The sequence below is a fragment of the Suncus etruscus genome, chromosome 18 (assembly GCF_024139225.1).
Source record: "Suncus etruscus isolate mSunEtr1 chromosome 18, mSunEtr1.pri.cur, whole genome shotgun sequence".
Lineage (NCBI taxonomy): Eukaryota > Metazoa > Chordata > Mammalia > Eulipotyphla > Soricidae > Suncus > Suncus etruscus.
This window is the reverse complement of record NC_064865.1, coordinates 24197640-24214980: the sequence shown is the minus strand read 5'-3', so window position 1 is coordinate 24214980 and position 17341 is coordinate 24197640. Positions and strand designations below refer to the sequence as shown.

General features: G+C 39.3%; 1 protein-coding gene across 1 annotated transcript in view; it reads right to left on the bottom strand.

The window, feature by feature from the left end:
• SYNE1 (spectrin repeat containing nuclear envelope protein 1) overlaps positions 1–17341 on the bottom strand; it is a 578994-nt gene that overhangs the window by 295753 nt on the left and 265900 nt on the right. Inside the window, exons 54-56 of the mRNA XM_049765309.1 lie at positions 16791–17100; positions 15179–15343; positions 8795–9151 (exon numbers count right to left, since the gene is read on the bottom strand). Of these exons, the coding sequence (XP_049621266.1) occupies positions 8795–9151; positions 15179–15343; positions 16791–17100 (832 nt within the window). The remainder of the gene's footprint in view (positions 1–8794; positions 9152–15178; positions 15344–16790; positions 17101–17341) is intronic.

Here is a 17341-nt window from a genome sequence, read left to right as displayed (position 1 = left end):
GTTCATCTTTCCATATAGACTGGTTTTGAGAAAAGGGATGTTACTCTCCTAGTTTACCAATTTTAGATTTAGTTTGATTTCTTGACTAGAGAAATGAGATACTTTTATTTATAAACTTCATAAATTATAGCTAGTAATTTTCTCTACAACTCTAAATACTAAACTAGTCACAGATATTCTACAGCACACTGAATCTTTTATATAAGGGAGACCATTTAAGAATTTTGGGAAGATGAGTAAGAAATGGCTGGATGTGGGGGTTTCCAGGCAGAGTGCTGACTGCTCTACCTGCAGAGTCTCCACCCGGCTGTGCTTCTTCTGAGGAAACTGAGGTCCTGAACGGAGCCCTGTCCTACTCTTCTCTGTCTTTCCTGAACTCTGGAAGCTCTCCGCAGAGTCCTGGGAAGCGAACCCCAAAGAAACTACATTCGGAAGCTACCCAGCGAGCCAGGGAGTGAGTAAGAAATGGCTGGATGTGGGGGTTTCCAGGCAGAGTGCTGATTGCTCTACCTGCAGAGTCTCCACAGGGCTGTGCTTCTTCTGAGGAAACTGAGCACCTGAAGGGAGCCCTGTCCTACCCTTCTCTGTCTTTCCTGAACTCTGGAAGCTCTCCTCAGAGCCCTTGGAAGCGAACCCCAAAGAAACTACATTTGGAAGCTACCCAGCGAGCCAGAAACTGAGCACCTGAAGGGAGCCCTATCCTACTCTTCTCTGTCTTTCCTGAACTCTGGAAGCTCTCCTCAGAGCCCTGGGAAGCGAACCCCAAAGAAACTACATTCGGAAGCTACCCAGCGAGCCAGTGACTCTCCTCAGAGTCCTGGGAAGTGAACCCCAAAAATAAGGCATTCTGAAGCTGCCCAGCGAGCGAGTGAAAACTACGCCTGACCAGTGGGGAACGACTGTGAAAAACTGTGAGTGCTGCCTGTGTGTGTCTCTCTGCTATCCTGTTGTGTGAACCTCCTGAGAGTGGGCTGAAAAGAGGCTCCAGAAGGCACTTAGCTCCACTTCGCTACACAGCCGTGCACTCTTTCTAAAAAAAGAACACCATCACAAGAAGAAAAAAACCACACTAAGAACTGTGCTAGATCACAGAAGCAAGAATTTCTCTCCAGACTGTCTTCTCTGCTGCGTGCTCGGGCCTAAGATTTGATCCTGTGTTAGGCTTCATCCACGGAGGACTCCCCTACCTTGGAGGCAAGTCAGACCATCCAGAAAGGGCGGAGCCAGAGAAGTGTGTTGCCTGCATCATATAACCAATGAATACCACCACAACACGTAGAAAAATCCACAATACAAGTGTGACAATGGGGAAACAACGCAGGCCAGCATCAGACATAGAGAATGAAGATGACAATTCTGATGACCAGTTAACGACCAACCAACTAATCAATCTCTCAGATAAGGACTTTAGAGTAGCAATATGGAATATGCTCAAAGAACTCAAAGAAACCATGAACAGAGTAGAACAGAACACTAATAAGAATCAAGAAAATATGAAGACAAAAATCACAAAACTCCAAACTGAAATAACATGTCAACTAACAGGCCTGAAAAAAATCAGTAAACGAAGTGAATGACAAAATGGATAAGCTCTGGGACAGGGTATCAGAAGCTGAGAATAGACTTGGTGCTGTGGAAGATGAGATACATAACAATTCCATACAACAGGAGAGATTGGAAAAAAAACTTAAAACAAATGAACAGACAATGGAAAAATTAGTCAAAGAATGGGAACAGATGAAAATAGAGGTCTATGATAAGATCAACAGAAACAACTTAAGAATCATTGGAGTCCCAGAGACCCAGGAAGAAAATTTCCAGGAAGAATCAACGGTCAAGAACATCATTAAAGAGAAACTTCCAGAGCTAAAGAATATATGTGATCAAATCCTGCATGCTCGAAGAGTACCAACCAAAAGAGACCCAAGAAAAACTACCCCAAGACACATCCTAGTCACAATGACAAATCCCACAGATAGAGACAGAATTCTGAAAACAGCAAGATCAAAAGGGGAAATTACATTCAAGCAAGCATCCTTGAGATTTACAGCAGACCTATCACCAGAAACACTAAATGCCAGAAAGCAGTGATGGGATATTGTGACAAGACTGAATGAAATTAATGCTTCACCTAGAATACTGTACCCAGCAAAACTCACTTTCCGGTTTGACGGAAGAATACATGGTTTCACAGACAAAAAACAGCTCAGAAACTTTACAGACTCAAAACCAGTCTTAAGAGAAAAACTGAAAGACCTAATCTAAGACAAGACTAACCAAAAGACACAACAAATTTCGATATAAAGATGGCATTAAATCCCAGGACAATTCTTTCTCTCAACGTCAATGGACTAAATGCACCAGTTAAGAGACACAGAGTGGCTAAATGGATCAAAAAACTCAATCCAACCTTCTGCTGCCTACAAGAAACGCACCTGAATAGTCAGAACAAACATAGACTCAAAAGAAAAAGCTGGAGAAAAGTTATCCAAGCAAACAACACCCATAAAAAAGCTGGAGTGGCCATACTAATATCAGATAATGCAAACTTTTTTTTTTTTTTTGGGCCACACCCGGTAACGCTCAGGGGTTACTCCTGGCTATGTGCTCAGAAGTTGCTCCTGGCTTGGGGGACCATATGGGACACCGGGGGATCGAACCACGGTCCGTCCAAGGCTAGCGCAGGCAAGGCAGGCACCTTACCTTTAGCGCCACCGCCCGGCCCCAGATAATGCAAACTTTTTACTCAGGAAGGTTGTAAGGGACAAAGATGGACATTTTATATTAATCAAGGGGTATGTAGAACAGGAAGAAATAACTCTCCTAAACATATATGCACCAAATGAGGGACCAGCAAAATATTTAAAACAACTGTTGACAAATCTGAAAAACAATATCAATAACAACACAATAATTGTGGGGGACCTCAACACTGCTTTGTCAACACTGGATAGGTCAACCAGACTGAAACCCAACAAGAATATACTAGACTTGAGGAGAGAAATGGAAGAAAGAGGCCTAGTGGATATATATAGGACACTCCATCCCCAGAAACCTGGATACACATTCTTCTCCAATGTACATGGGACATTCTCCAGGATAGACTACATGCTGGCACATAAAACATACCTCCATAATATCAAGAGGATAGAAATTTTGCAGACTACCTTCGCTGACCACAAGGCTCTGAAATTATTTGTGAATTCCAAAGGGACTCAGAAGAAAAACTTTAACACCTGGAAGTTAAACAGCCTCATACTCAATAACCAGTGGGTCCGAGATGAAATCAAGAAGGAAATCAAAAGGTTCCTGGAAACAAATGACAATAAAGACACAAACTATCAGAACTTATGGGACACAGCAAAAGCAGTACTGAGAGGAAAATTTATAGCTTTGCAAGCACACATCAGGAAGGAAGGAGCTTACCTGAGTAGCTTAATGATACAGCTAATAGAACTAGAAAGTACTCAACAAAAGGACCCAAAAATAGGAAGACAGAAGGAAATAACAAAGCTGAGAGCAGAAATCAACGAAGTGGAAACCCAAAAAACAATCCGAAAGATCAAGGAAAGCAGAAGTTGGTTCTTTGAAAAAATAAACAAGATTGATAGACCACTGGCAAACCTAACAAAGAAAGAGAGAGAGAGAGAGAAACTTGATAACTCGTATTAGGAATGAAAAAGGAGAGATCACTACTGATATGACAGAGATTCAAAGGGTAATCAGAAACTACTTTGAAAAACTCTATGCCACTAAAAATGAGAACCTGGAAGAAATGGATAAATTCTTGAACTCTTATAATCTTCCACGGTTGAAGGAAGAGGATGTAGCATATCTAAACACACCCATCACCATTGATGAAATAAAAATGGTAATCAAAAGTCTGCCCAAAAACAAAAGCCCAGGCCCAGATGGATTCACTAATGAATTCTTTCAAACTTTCCAAGAGGAACTACTACCAATCCTGGCAAGACTCTTTCATGAAATTGAACAAACGGAAACACTCCCAAACAGCTTTTATGAAGCCAACATCACCCTAATACCTAAACCAGACAGAGATGCTACGAAAAAAGAAAATTACAGACCAATATCGCTGATGAATGCAGATGCAAAGATCCTCAACAAAATCCTGGCAAATAGGATTCAGTACCTCAGTAAGAAGATCATCCACTACGATCAAGTAGGTTTCATCCCAGGAATGCAAGGATGGTTTAACATCCGTAAGTCTATCAACATAATACACAACATCAACAACAAGAAAAATAAAAACCACATGATTATATCAATAGATGCAGAGAAAGCATTTGACAAGGTCCAACACCCATTCTTGATCAAAACTCTCAGCAAGATGGGAATAGAAGGAACCTTTCTCAATATAGTTAAGGCCATCTACCACAAGCCAGTGGCAAATATTATCCTCAATGGAGAAAAACTAAAAGCCTTACCTCTAAATTCTGGCACAAGACAAGGCTGTCCTCTCTCACCACTCCTATTCAACATAGCACTGGAAGTACTTGCTATAGCGATTAGGCAAGAAAAAGATATCAAAGGAATCCAGATAGGAAAGGAAGAAGTCAAGCTCTCACTGTTTGCAGATGACATGATGCTCTACTTAGAAAACCCTAAAGACTCTACCAAAAAGCTTCTGGAAACAATAGACTCATATAGCAAGGTGGCAGGCTACAAAATTAACACACAAAAATCAATGGCCTTTCTATACACCAATAGTAATAAGGAAGACATTAAGAATACAACACCATTCACAATAATGCCACACAAACTCAAATATCTTGGAATCAACTTGACTAAAAATGTGAAGGACCTATTAAAGAAAACTATAAAACTCTGCTCTAAGAAATCAGAGAGGACACACGAAAATGGAAACGCATACCCTGCTCCTGGATTGGCAGGATTAACATCATCAAAATGGCAATACTCCCCAAGGCGTTATACAGATTCAACGCTATCCCTCTAAAGATACCTATGACATTCTTCAAAGAGGTGGATCAGGCACTTTTGAAATTTGTTTGGAACAATAAGCACCCTAGAATAGCTAAAGCAATCATTGGGAAAAAGAATATGGGAGGAATTACTTTCCCCAACTTTAAACTTTACTACAAAGCAATAGTTATCAAAACAGCATGGTATTGGAATAAGGACAGACCCTCAGATCAGTGGAATAGGCTTGAATACTCAGAAAATGTTCCCCAGACATACAATCACCTAATTTTTGATAAAGGAGCAGGAAATCCTAAATGGAGCAAGGAAAGACTCTTCAACAAGTGGTGTTGGCACAACTGGCTAGCCACTTGCAAAAAATTGAACTTAGACCCCCAGCTAACATCATGTACGAAGGTAAAATCTAAATGGATTAAAGACCTCGATATCAGACCCCAAACCATAAGATATATAGAACAACACATAGGCAAAACTCTCCAGGACATTGAGACTACAGGCATCTTTAAGGAGGAATCTGCACTCTCCAAGCAAGTGAAAACAGAGATTAACAGATGGGAATATATTAAGTTGAGAAGCTTCTGCACCTCAAAGGAAATAGTGCCCAGGATACAAGAGCCACCCACTGAGTGGGAGAATCTATTCACCCAATACCCATCAGACAAGGGGCTAATCTCCAAAATATACAAGGCACTGACAGAAAGTTACAAGAAAAAAAACATCTAATCCATTCAAAAAATGGGGAGAAGAAATGAACAGACACTTTGACAAAGAAGAAATACAAATGGCCAAAAGACACATGAAGAAATGCTCCACATCACTAATCATCAGGGAGATGCAAATCAAAACAACAATGAGATACCACCTCACACCACAGAGAATGGCACACATCACAAAGAATGAGAACAAACAGTGCTGGCGGGGATGTGGAGAGAAAGGAACCCTTATCCACTGCTGGTGGGAATGCCGTCTAGTTCAACCTTTATGGAAAGCAATATGGAGATTCCTCCAAAAACTGGAAATCGAGCTCCCATACGACCCAGCTATACCACTCCTAGGAATATACCCTAAGAACACAAAAATACAATACAAAAATCCCTTCCTTACACCTATATTCATTGCAGCACTATTTACCATAGCAAGACTCTGGAAACAACCAAGATGCCCTTCAACAGACGAATGGTTAAAGAAACTGTGGTACATATACACAATGGAATATTATGCAGCTGTCAGGAGAGATGAAGTCATGAAATTTTCCTATACATGGATGTACACAGAATCTATTATGCTGAGTGAAATAAGTCAGAGAGAGAGAGAAAAACGCAGAATGGTCTCACTCATCTATGGGTTTTAAGAAAAATGAAAGACATTCTTGCAATAATAAATTTCAGACACAAAAGAGAAAAGAGCTGGAAGTTCCAGCTCACCTCAGGAAGCTCACCACAAAGAGTGATGAGTTTAGTTAGAGAAATAACTACATTTTGAACTGTCCTAATATTGAGAATGTATGAGGGAAATGTAGAGCCTGTTTAGAGTACAGGCGGGGGTTGGGTGGGGAGGAGGGAGATTTGGGACTTGGGTGATGGGAATGTTGCACTGGTGATGGGTGGTGTTCCTTTTATGACTGAAACCCAAACACAATCATGTATGTAATCAAGGTGTTTAAATAAAAAAAAATATAAAAAAAAAGAATTTTGGGAAAAAATATGACTTAGCAGGAAAGTAAAACCAACAGCCTCAAATGAGTTATTTAATTAGTGATATCAAAAATTTACTCCTAAAATTCACCCTAAAAATACTTTTGTAGCTTTGTCATAAAATATTTCAGTGGTGTCACTATATATATTTCTACTTTAATTAAGATCTGGCATGCATATTTTTCCATAAAACTTATGTAAATTAAGAGGTCTACAGAATTTCCAATATTAGTAACACATTGGTTATTAAATATATAAATCTTGAAAACAAAGTTTAACATATATTTCAATTTTATATTTCAATATATTTATATTTAAATATATAGCTCATTTTCGTAGAGTTTAAATTTAGAAAATGATGTATCTTACTTTTAAAAACTATTGAGTATAATTTAATTGCAGAAAAAAGTAAATATTTGAGCTTATTGTTATTAATATAATTCAGTAGTGATGCACCTCCTCAGAAGAAAACAATGCCCTCAGAATTCTATAAAATACGATGCACATATTATGATTAATTTTAGTACTATTAAGAACTAAGAAACATATGACATGAAATGTAAGATAAATAATATATTGACTTGGTATATGTATTAAATGCTTATACCTGTAATATTAGTGAACACCTCTATCCTATCACATAATTAACATTAATTTTTGAGTGAGAAAATTTGTATAAAATGACATTTTTAGAAATAAGGATACCTGAAAATTGAAAGACAATGACTTTTGGCATCAAACTGGACCCAGGCACCAAATTTGCAAATGGATTTAGGTGGAGGATTGGGTTTCTGAATTGTTGCTACAATTGACACCAATATTCTTTTCTTTTTTGTGTGTGCCTTTTTATAGCCCTCGCTTTTTAGTTCTCACTCTGATACTATCAACATCAAAAGTAAAGCAGCTCATAATATAATTCTAAATGAAATACAGTCAAATATTTCTTTTTAAGCATTTTATTCACATTATAGGCAGAAACTCAGGGAAACAAAAAGAGCTAAAACAGCCTTGCTGATATTTTTAATATTAGCATGAACAATACTGACCCTATGAAACAATTACCATTTTCTTGTCTTTGTTTACAGAACTGTTTTTCCTGCTTTAGTCAAATGTTTCAACCCAAAGGACAAGAAATATATTAGAGGAAAAAAAAAAACTAGAACACTATAGATAAACCAAAAGGACGATTTTAAAACACTAATTTGTGTAGTGCTCTATTTGTTCAAAGTGGTTGATTTGATTTTAGACAAAACAGAGTTGGAACTGTTACAAGATGTTCTTACTGGCTGGAGCTATTTTGAAATAATTATAACATAAATAGAAACAGAAGTTTACTTTACTCAACTTCCTTTTAAGGACACCCATGATTCAAAGCATTATAAAACCGAAAGGCTTTCCAAGATCCTGCTTAACAGTCAAAGGAACAAAGAAGATTTCAAATTTCTGCCGATTCTTCCCTCTCCCTTTGAGTCCCCCTTATATTCTGAAAGAGCTGCCATTTGTGTGTGTGTGTGTGTGTGTGTGTGTGTGTTTATTTAAAAAGGGGGTGGGAGCTCCAAAAGGGAACCCAGACTGACGCTGGTAAACTAATCTCAGCTGTCAAAGCTACACATGGGAAATTGGGCTAAAGACTATTAACTATGCTTTAGGTTTAGATAATTAACAAATGCTTCTTTGCAAGATACAAAAGCAGTCCCTGAATTGCTTGAAATAATTCACTGGCAAGGGTACAGCTATGACTCGCTTGTCTAATTATGCCTCTGCCCACAGGCATTTTTTTTCCAGACTGAATGGCTGAATGCAACTTTACAAACTCTTACACCATAAGAACGAAAGTAAAATACTACCACTAATAAGCATGTTTCTAAGAAATAAACCATGTTCTCTCTGTGTATTTTTACAACAGTTTGATTAGTTATAAAAAAAAGACAGTTGCCCATTTAATTAGGCAAATACTTTTTTTCTTCTAAGTCTAAATGTGGCACATTTTTAGGTAGCAAGGATTTCATCACAGACAATGAGAACCAAACACACACACACACACACACACACACACACACACACACACACACACACACACACACACACACACACACGCATAATCCCATAATCCCATGCTAGAAACTCAGAAGTTAACTTACGTGTCCTTTTTGCCAGCCTTCCACTATCTCCTTGTCTGTTTTCTTGCCTTCCAGAAGGGTTAGCTCTTGGGCCCAGGTGGTCAGACAGGATTTGAACTGCTCTAGAGATTGTTCTAGTTGAGCCGCTTGACCAGCGAACTCCTGCTCGGAAAGGGCCATTTGGCTCACCAGGTTCTCCAGGCTGGTCTGTGTCTGGAAGACGCTGTCTCCCCACTGCTTCCAGTCGGCCTTCAGTGCCTGCATCTCTGTGTCCAGAAGCTCACACCCACTGGCACTTGTGTTCAGTTTCACTGCTGGGGCCAGCAACTCCACTCGGTTTAGGCGGCTTGCCCCAATCTCTCTGGAATCCATCAGCTCCTGTAATGGAATATCACCATGGGAACTGAGCAGGCTGTGAGTCACTGGGCTGCAAGTTTCCAAATGTGTGCAGAGAGGGACCCTGTCCTGCTAGGAAGTTTGAGCTATTCGACCACAAGGACCAGACACCAATTCAGCCTCACTCAACACCAAGGAAGAGGAGCCGGGAATGATCCAGACTCAGGAGCACCCAGGCTGGGAGGCAAAGTAAGTGGAGGAAACTTCAAGGCTCCCAAACCAAGTCATGAGGAACCCTGATAACATCAAGCAGAACGTGAAACTCCTTTTTGATAGGGAGTAAATATCTCTCCTCTTGTAAATATGTCAACCCATCTTGCTCACTGAGTTGGTAAAGTACTAGAACAAAAGTATGCTCTGTTTTTGGTCTCTAGCCCATTCTCTTCTTCCAGCAAAGGGTGTCGAAAATCACCTTTCCTTCTACCAAAATCAGACTCACCCCTCACAATACAAATATGAGCCTGACTCCATATAAAATACTTTGGTATCTTTTTTAGAGTAATCTGCGACTAATTCAAGACCTTCTCTCTCAATGATAAATTTAAAATATTATTTTAATTGGGTTCATTTCTTGCTATTATTTTCTTTCTTATAATCTCACTAGAAGTCAAATATAAATTTAGTTATCACTTTGACTTTTTGGGGGAGTTTAGGGCCACACCTGGTAGGGCTCAGGGGTTACTTCAGGCTCTGCACTCAGAAATCACTCCAAGCATGCTCAGGGAACCATATGAGAAGCTGGGGATTGAACCTGGGTCATCTGCAAATGCCCTCCCTGCAGTGCTATTGTTCTGGTCCTACACTTTCATTTTTTAAGATCAATTTTTTGTGCTGAGACTTCAACCCAGGTTCTCATGTGAGTCCTACCACTGAACCACATCTACTGCCCCTGTTGAACTTTTTAGGCTTAAAGCACAAAAATAATCTAAAGGGAAATAATATTTTAAAAATTGAACCAGGTAGGCATTGTTGATTAGGTAAAATAGTAACACTTTTTTAATGAGACTAGATTCCCAAATTTCTTTCACTGACTTTACCTAGCAGTGCTATATTGTGAAATCCAGGAATTTGTTAATATTAATACAAATTTAAGATTTCCCTCAGAATTGAATGAAAGAAAAAGCACTATTGGAACATTTCAAGGAGAAAATAAAGTAGACATTAGCAACAGAAAAGCAGTTAGTTAAATATGAACAAAGATCAACATACTATGTTAAATATAAGTTGTCTAATAAATATAGTTTACATTTTTTTATCTAGCTTAAACTGATGTACATGGAATCTAGTATGCTGAGTGAAATAAGTCAGAGGGAGAGAGACACAGAATAGTCTCATTCATTTATGGATTTTAAGAAAATAAAAGACATTATTGAAATAATGCCCAGAATTGAGGGCCGGAAGAACCAGCTCACGATATGAAGCTTACCACAAAGAGTGGTGAGTGCACTTAGAGAAATAACTACACTAACAACTACCAGGACAATGTTAATGAGTGAGAGAAGTAGAACGCCCATCTTGAATACAGGAAGGGTTGGGAAGGAGGGAGTGGGGGCATTAGTAGTGGGAATGTTGTACTTGAGAAGGGGGGTGTTCAGTTTATGACTGAAACCCAACTATAATCATGCTTGTAATCATGGTGATTAAAAATTTTATATAAAAATAAACTGAATATATTTTTACATTTATATACAAGTTTAGTGTAGATCATTTGAGTGCTTAGTTACATAGAAATCTAAAGTACAAGGACATAAAATTCTGACACCAAACTTAACAAACATAAATTTCCTCATTAATCAGCACATAGAATAAGTAATAATTTGACAAAAATGACAATTTTGAAAAGAGATAAGTGTCTGGCACATTAAGTGCTTATACTTTACATGAGTTATTTCATATTTGCAGTTTTGTTGGTCAACTGACCAAACAAAGGTTCCCAAAATACTCTTGTGCCTTGGCTTAGTTTTCTTTGGCATGATAACAAGGCATTTGACTATTTGCGATGACTCTTTCTCTGATTTGGGATAAGGACATCATCATTTCAAAGTGTTTTGAAATGGTTTTTACATGCCTGTCCTTGTCTTGCCATGAAACATTTTAAAAATATGATACTCACAAACACACCCTCTAATACAGGCACAGTTTGCTTAGCAGTTGCCCATCTCTGAGTTAGTCCTATTGAACAGGACTTTGGCATGGAGAATTGGGAGGTTTCTTTTTATTTCCTCTCACATTTCTTCAGCACCCCTCCACCAGCCTACATTCAGGACAGATCAGAGATACAGCCTTTACCTGGCTTCACTTTCTTCTTCTCAAACTCTTCTAGATTTAACTAGAACTCTTCTGGTTCTTCTCCCTAGATTCATACCTAACATATTTTTATTTTCTTTTGAAGTAGCAAATAAAAATATTTCAACAATACTTCACCCTTCCTAAACATGAATATCCCCTCAGTAACATCTTCTTCCACTCATTATTCATGCTCCAGTCCCTGGAACCTCATCTTGCTGTGGAGTAATCCAAAGAGCTCAACTATCCAGGCCACAGGGTCCTGCTTCCTGCACCCTCCTCTGAGTGGAGAAATTTTTCTCCTAGGGGGTACTTTGTCCTTCACCAGAGACTTCACAATGCTTTTCTGGCCTCCTCTTATTGGTTTTTCTTTTCCCTTCCTTTGCTTTCCCTTCCCTCCCCTTCCCTCCTCTCCTCTCCTTTTCTCTCCCCTCTCCTTCTCTCCTCTCTCCTGTCCTCACCCTCCTCTCTCCTCCCCTCCCCTCCTTTCTCTTCCTCTCTCCTCCCCTCCCCATCTTTCTCTTCCTCTCTCCTCCCCTCCCCACCTTTCTGTTCCACTCTCCTCTCCTCTCCTCCTTTCTCTTACCCTCTCCTCTCCTCAACTCCTTTCTCTTATCCTCCCTTCCTCTTCCCTCCCCTCCTTTCTCTTCCCCTTTCCTCTCTTCCTCTCCCTTCCCCTCCTTTCTCTTCCCCTTTCCTCCCCTTCTCTCTCCTCCCCTCCTTTCTCCTCCCCTTGCTTCTTTCCCCTTCCTCCTTTCCCTTCCCCTCTTCTCCCCTCTTCCCCTTCCCTCCCTCCTTTCATCTCCCTCCTCTCCTCTCCTCTCCTCTCCTCTCCTCTCCTCTCCTCTCCTCTCCTCTCCTCTCCTCTCCTCTCCTCTCCTCTCCTCTCCTCTCCTCTCCTCTCCTCTCCTCTCCTCTCCTCTCCTCTCCCTCTTTCCTCACTCCTTTCCCCTTCCCTCTTCCCCCTCCCCACTTCTCACCTCCCCTCCTGTCCTCTCCCCTCCTCTTCCCTCCCCCCTCTCCCCTCCCCTCCTCTCCCCTCCCCTCCTCTCGCCTCCCCTCCTTTCTCTTTCCCTTTCCTCCCCTTCTCTCCCCTCCGTTCTCCTCCCCTCCTTCCTCCTCCCCTCCTTTCTCCTCCCCTCACTCCTTTCCCCTTCCTCCTCTCCCTTCCCCTCTTCCCCTTCCTTCCCTCCTTTCCCCTCCCTCCTCTCCCCCCTTTCCTCACTCCTTTCCCATTCCTCCTTTCCCCTCCCCACCCCTCCTCTCCCCTCCTGTCCCCTCCTCTCCTTTCCCCTCATCTCCCCTCCCCTCATCTCCCCTCCCCTTATCTCCTCTCTTCTCCCCTTCTCTCCTCTCCTTTTCTCTCCCTTTTTTTCTTTTCTAGTTGTTTCTTCTTCCTTTCAGATCTGTGGCTCTTAAACACTGGCAATACTTGATTTTAGGCCTAAGTCTTATGTTTTATTCCTGTTCTATCAAGTCCTTGGTTTGATTTATACTGGGAGTTTCCACAATATATGATCACTCAAACTCTGACTTCAGTCAGTTCCCTAATTTCACATTGACTTGAGTATTAAACTGCCTCTAGATATTACTACTTTGTACTTTATATCCCACTGGTCAACTTCGACACATAATCTTTCTTCTGCTGTAACCCATCTCTTCTGATTGTACTTGTTTTTCTCAGATGGAGATAAGTCCCTAAATCTGTAAAGACTTGGCTATCATCCTTGACTTTGGCCACCTTGTTACTCAGAGGTAACATAACAGTTGTTACATAACAGCTACTATATCTTCTTGAGTAGATTCTGTATGCTAAGCATATGTCAAGTATATAGACATTATTTCTTTTCTTTTCTCTTTTTCTTTCTGGCTACACCTGGCAGTGCCGAAAGAATACTTCTGGATCAATGTTCAGAGATCACTTAGTGGGAGTTGGGAGTTCATGCCATTCAGTGTTGGGGACTGAATGTGAAGCATATACTCTAACCCTTTGGACAGATATTTCCAGTTCCTGATACTGTTTTATGTGATTGTTCAAGTTTTGTACTAACAACCACTCTGGATAACAAATACAGCTGTTGTTATTATTATTTTACTAATAAAATATTTAGATTTGAGAATCAGAGGTGGGACAGTGGATATTGCCTTGCATATGAGCACCCTGGTTCAATCCCTGACATTGCATTTGGTCCTCCAAGCTCTTATAGGAGTGATCTCTGAGCATAGAGCCAAGAATGAGCCATAAGAACCTTCAAAAAGCCCTAAATATATAAATAAAGCTTAAGACTTGAGGATATCAAGTTCACCAAGACACATATAGTCAATCTGTAGTGAGAGGAAGCAGGATTGAGTCTTGAATTCCCAGACCTAACCAAAAGCAGAGTTGTCTATTCTTCTATGATGTTCTTCTATCTATGCCATATAGGACATAGGGACAGAGTTCCTATTTGCTATTCTAGTGCAAGTTCCTTGAAGGATGCCCAAACTTGAGTGATTAAACAAATGGGTGGATGAATAAAATAAAATCTTACTGACAAGTGTCTTAAAGAAATAGTTTAAAGATTCATAAAGACAGGTTCAAATATAGCTTTATTTATTTTGACTTTCCAGTGTTGGACTATCTCTCTTAAAGCCTGTGTGCTCTTTCAAAAATTTTTGTTTTGTATTGGCACCACATCCAATTCTTCTCAGGACTAACTCTCAGTTCTGTGCCAGGAATCATTTCTGGAAGTGCCTCTGATTTGATAGATCCCCAATCACACCAGTGAGTACCATATGTAACATCAACCACAGGCAATTATCTGCTATATTTCTTTCCAGACCCTATATTGTAAGATTTAAAGAAAATAATTTTGGAAGTAAATCCTCAAAATTTAGTTATTATTGGCTTGCTCTCTCAAACCTATGTCCTTTCTCATTTGAACATTTCTCTCTCTTTCTCTTTTCTAAAGAAGCCTGTGTTCTTTCTTGAATACATATTTCCTCTTTTTTCATTGTCTTTATACCTTAATTTTTGTTCATTATTATTATTATCAATGACTTATCTTTTACAAACTTAATGCATAAGAACCCAGTTTAATTATTACTATCAATTACAATCTATTGCTTTCTACAGGAAAAAAAATCATTGCAATTTAACATTAAAGGAAAAGAAAATGAGCTACACTAAATCTAGTCTAGCTCCTCAGATGTGTTGACTTCTATTTTCTATTTTGTCCATAGAACAGGGAGTAAGTGAGGTGGTAACTTTAATGCCCTATACAGTATTCTCTTCATGTTGTTGTCCTGTTGGCTGGGAGACCAACACAAAACATGGAAAATGACATTCCCAAGTTATTGCTCAAATACATTTAATTAAATCACTTCATAAACTTTTCTTCCAATGTACAAGAAAACATTATCTGACATTCACATCCTACCATGATGGTGAACTACAGATTTTTGCTTCTAGTACTACTGTAATAGACAAAATCAGAAGCATAGAAATTTTTTTTGCCTAGAAGTTAATTTTGCCTAGAAGTTAAATTGTCTTGTTTTTTTTCAAACACTTAAATATGTTTAAAAGTAATAAGATTCGAGGCATGAACAACAACAAACAATAAATTGGTAGGAAGTGTTTTATATTTTAAATAGAGTCTTATCCCCTATATATACATATTTAAAATTATAGATATGCTATATGCAAATGAACAATAAAGTCATAGTAGTTGTTCCTTTTCTGACCTTAATCTTCAACAATTTTTTTTGGATGGCTGGTGAGTCTCCAGACATGTCTGACCACCGATGAAGTTCTTCCTTCGCCGAATGGAGCCAATCAGTAAATTCCTGTACTGCATCTAAATACATGAGGTGATCTTTTACAAGTTCTTCTACTTTCCGCATCTTCTCCTATAATCAAGGAAAAGATTATTTTAATAACAAGCTGTCATTCAGAATCAAAAAGCAAAAAAGAAGTTAGATTTTTGTCTTTTTCTCCTCTCAGATAACTTTATTTTTATTTTAAGTACTAAAAATTTTAAGTATTCTAAATATATATATTTGGTTTTTGGGCCACACCCGGCGTTGCGCAGGGGTTACTCCTGGCTGTCTGCTCAGAAATAGCTCCTGGCAGGCACGGGGGAGCATATGGGACACCGGGATTCGAACCAACCAACTTTGGTCCTGGATCGGCTGCTTGCAAGGCAAACGCCGCTGTGCTATCTCTCCGGGCCCAGTATTCTAAGTATTTTACATATTAAATGAAAAATATAAAGTTTTGAGTATACAAGGGCTTTGAGGAAGCAAGCAAGTTTCCTGCAAACTTAATTTTATTGCACTTAGCATAAGTACCTATGTTAATGAATAGAGGCCAATATCCCTTACTATTAATTCACCTAATTAAATGATCATAATATTATTTCTACTGTTGAAGTAATTACTTGTATTACTTTTGTATACAGTGTTTTATTGAGCACTTGAAGTATTTCTGTGATGTAGAAAGTCCTATTGTCACCATGTTATGGGACAGGACATAAACAGAAGTTATAGAAACCAAGAAACACCTTCCACCTTATACCTCCAAAACACAAAACAGAACAAAAAGCAAACTTAAGTTTAGATATTTTTGAGTCTAGAATCAAAGTTATCAACCATTAACAACATTTTTATAAAATATATAAGTCCATACATATGGAAATAATTGCAGTATTGATCATAGAAAGAGTTCCCAACAGAAAAGGAAAAAAAGGGAAATCCCTTTTTTGATGCTTAAGGGTCAAAGAGATAGTACAGGGACTAAGGTAAGACTTGCTTTATTAGCTGGAGGCCCAGGGCTTATTTTTGCTTGCTTGTTTGCTTGTTTCACTTTTTGAAGGGTGAGGCATACCAGATACTACTGAGGGTTTTCTTCTGGCTATGTGCTCAGGGATCACTCTTAATGATGTTAGGTGAAAATTATAGGGTGCTGGGGATTGATCTAGGGTAGCCTCATGCAAGATTAGTGCCTTAACTCCTGTAATATATCTCCTGAGCCAAGGTCTAGATTTGATCTTTGGCACTACATGATCTCCTGAACCTTGCTAGCAAAAGTCTCTGAAAACCACTGAGTATGTTCAAATTCTCCTCCCCATTAAACAAAGTAGTGTCCCTAAAAAAATAGGTTGACTAACATACCAAGTGGAGACAGATGAAAATCATAAATAAAAACATTACATAGAATAAAAAATTGGATGAGAAGCCATAATATATGCTCACTAAATGAACAAAGTTTTCATGGAACCAATTCCCCAAATAATCCCACTCATAAAGTGCTCTTTATTGGAGTCTTCAAGGTGTTTCTTCTATAGAAGGCACTAACCTTGGCTACAGTGGTTATGTCATTAAACTGTGTTTTCAGTTCCTCCTGAGTTGTTTCCTTCAGAGATTCATCTTCAGTCTTCTCAAAAAGCTCTCTGGCCTTGGCAGTGAGGCAGTTCAAGGATCCCATGTGCTCATCTGCTTCAGATACGATGCTTTGAAAGTGGTCCAGAAGGGCAAACTTCTCTTTCAGCCCCGGTTGCAGTTCCAAGGGATGCTCTACTTCCTGATCCACAGACTCCATCCACTGCTCCAACTGGTTTTTCTGATCCAGATAGTCATTCCATTTACTGACCACAGACTCCAAAGTGCTAGAATCAATAGCCCATAGAAAAAAATGAAATGTCATATCCAAGTGCCATGTCACCTACTGAACTTTGGGCCTTTCTGAACACTACTTCAGGCTAGTGCCTATGTGAGTCATTCTGATGATGGATGAAAACACATTTGGAACAGCAGAAAAAGTACTGTACTAACCCACAATCCCATCTCCACCCTCCCCTTAATAATTCCATGCTGAGATCTAAAGTACAATGTAGTCTGACTTGAATC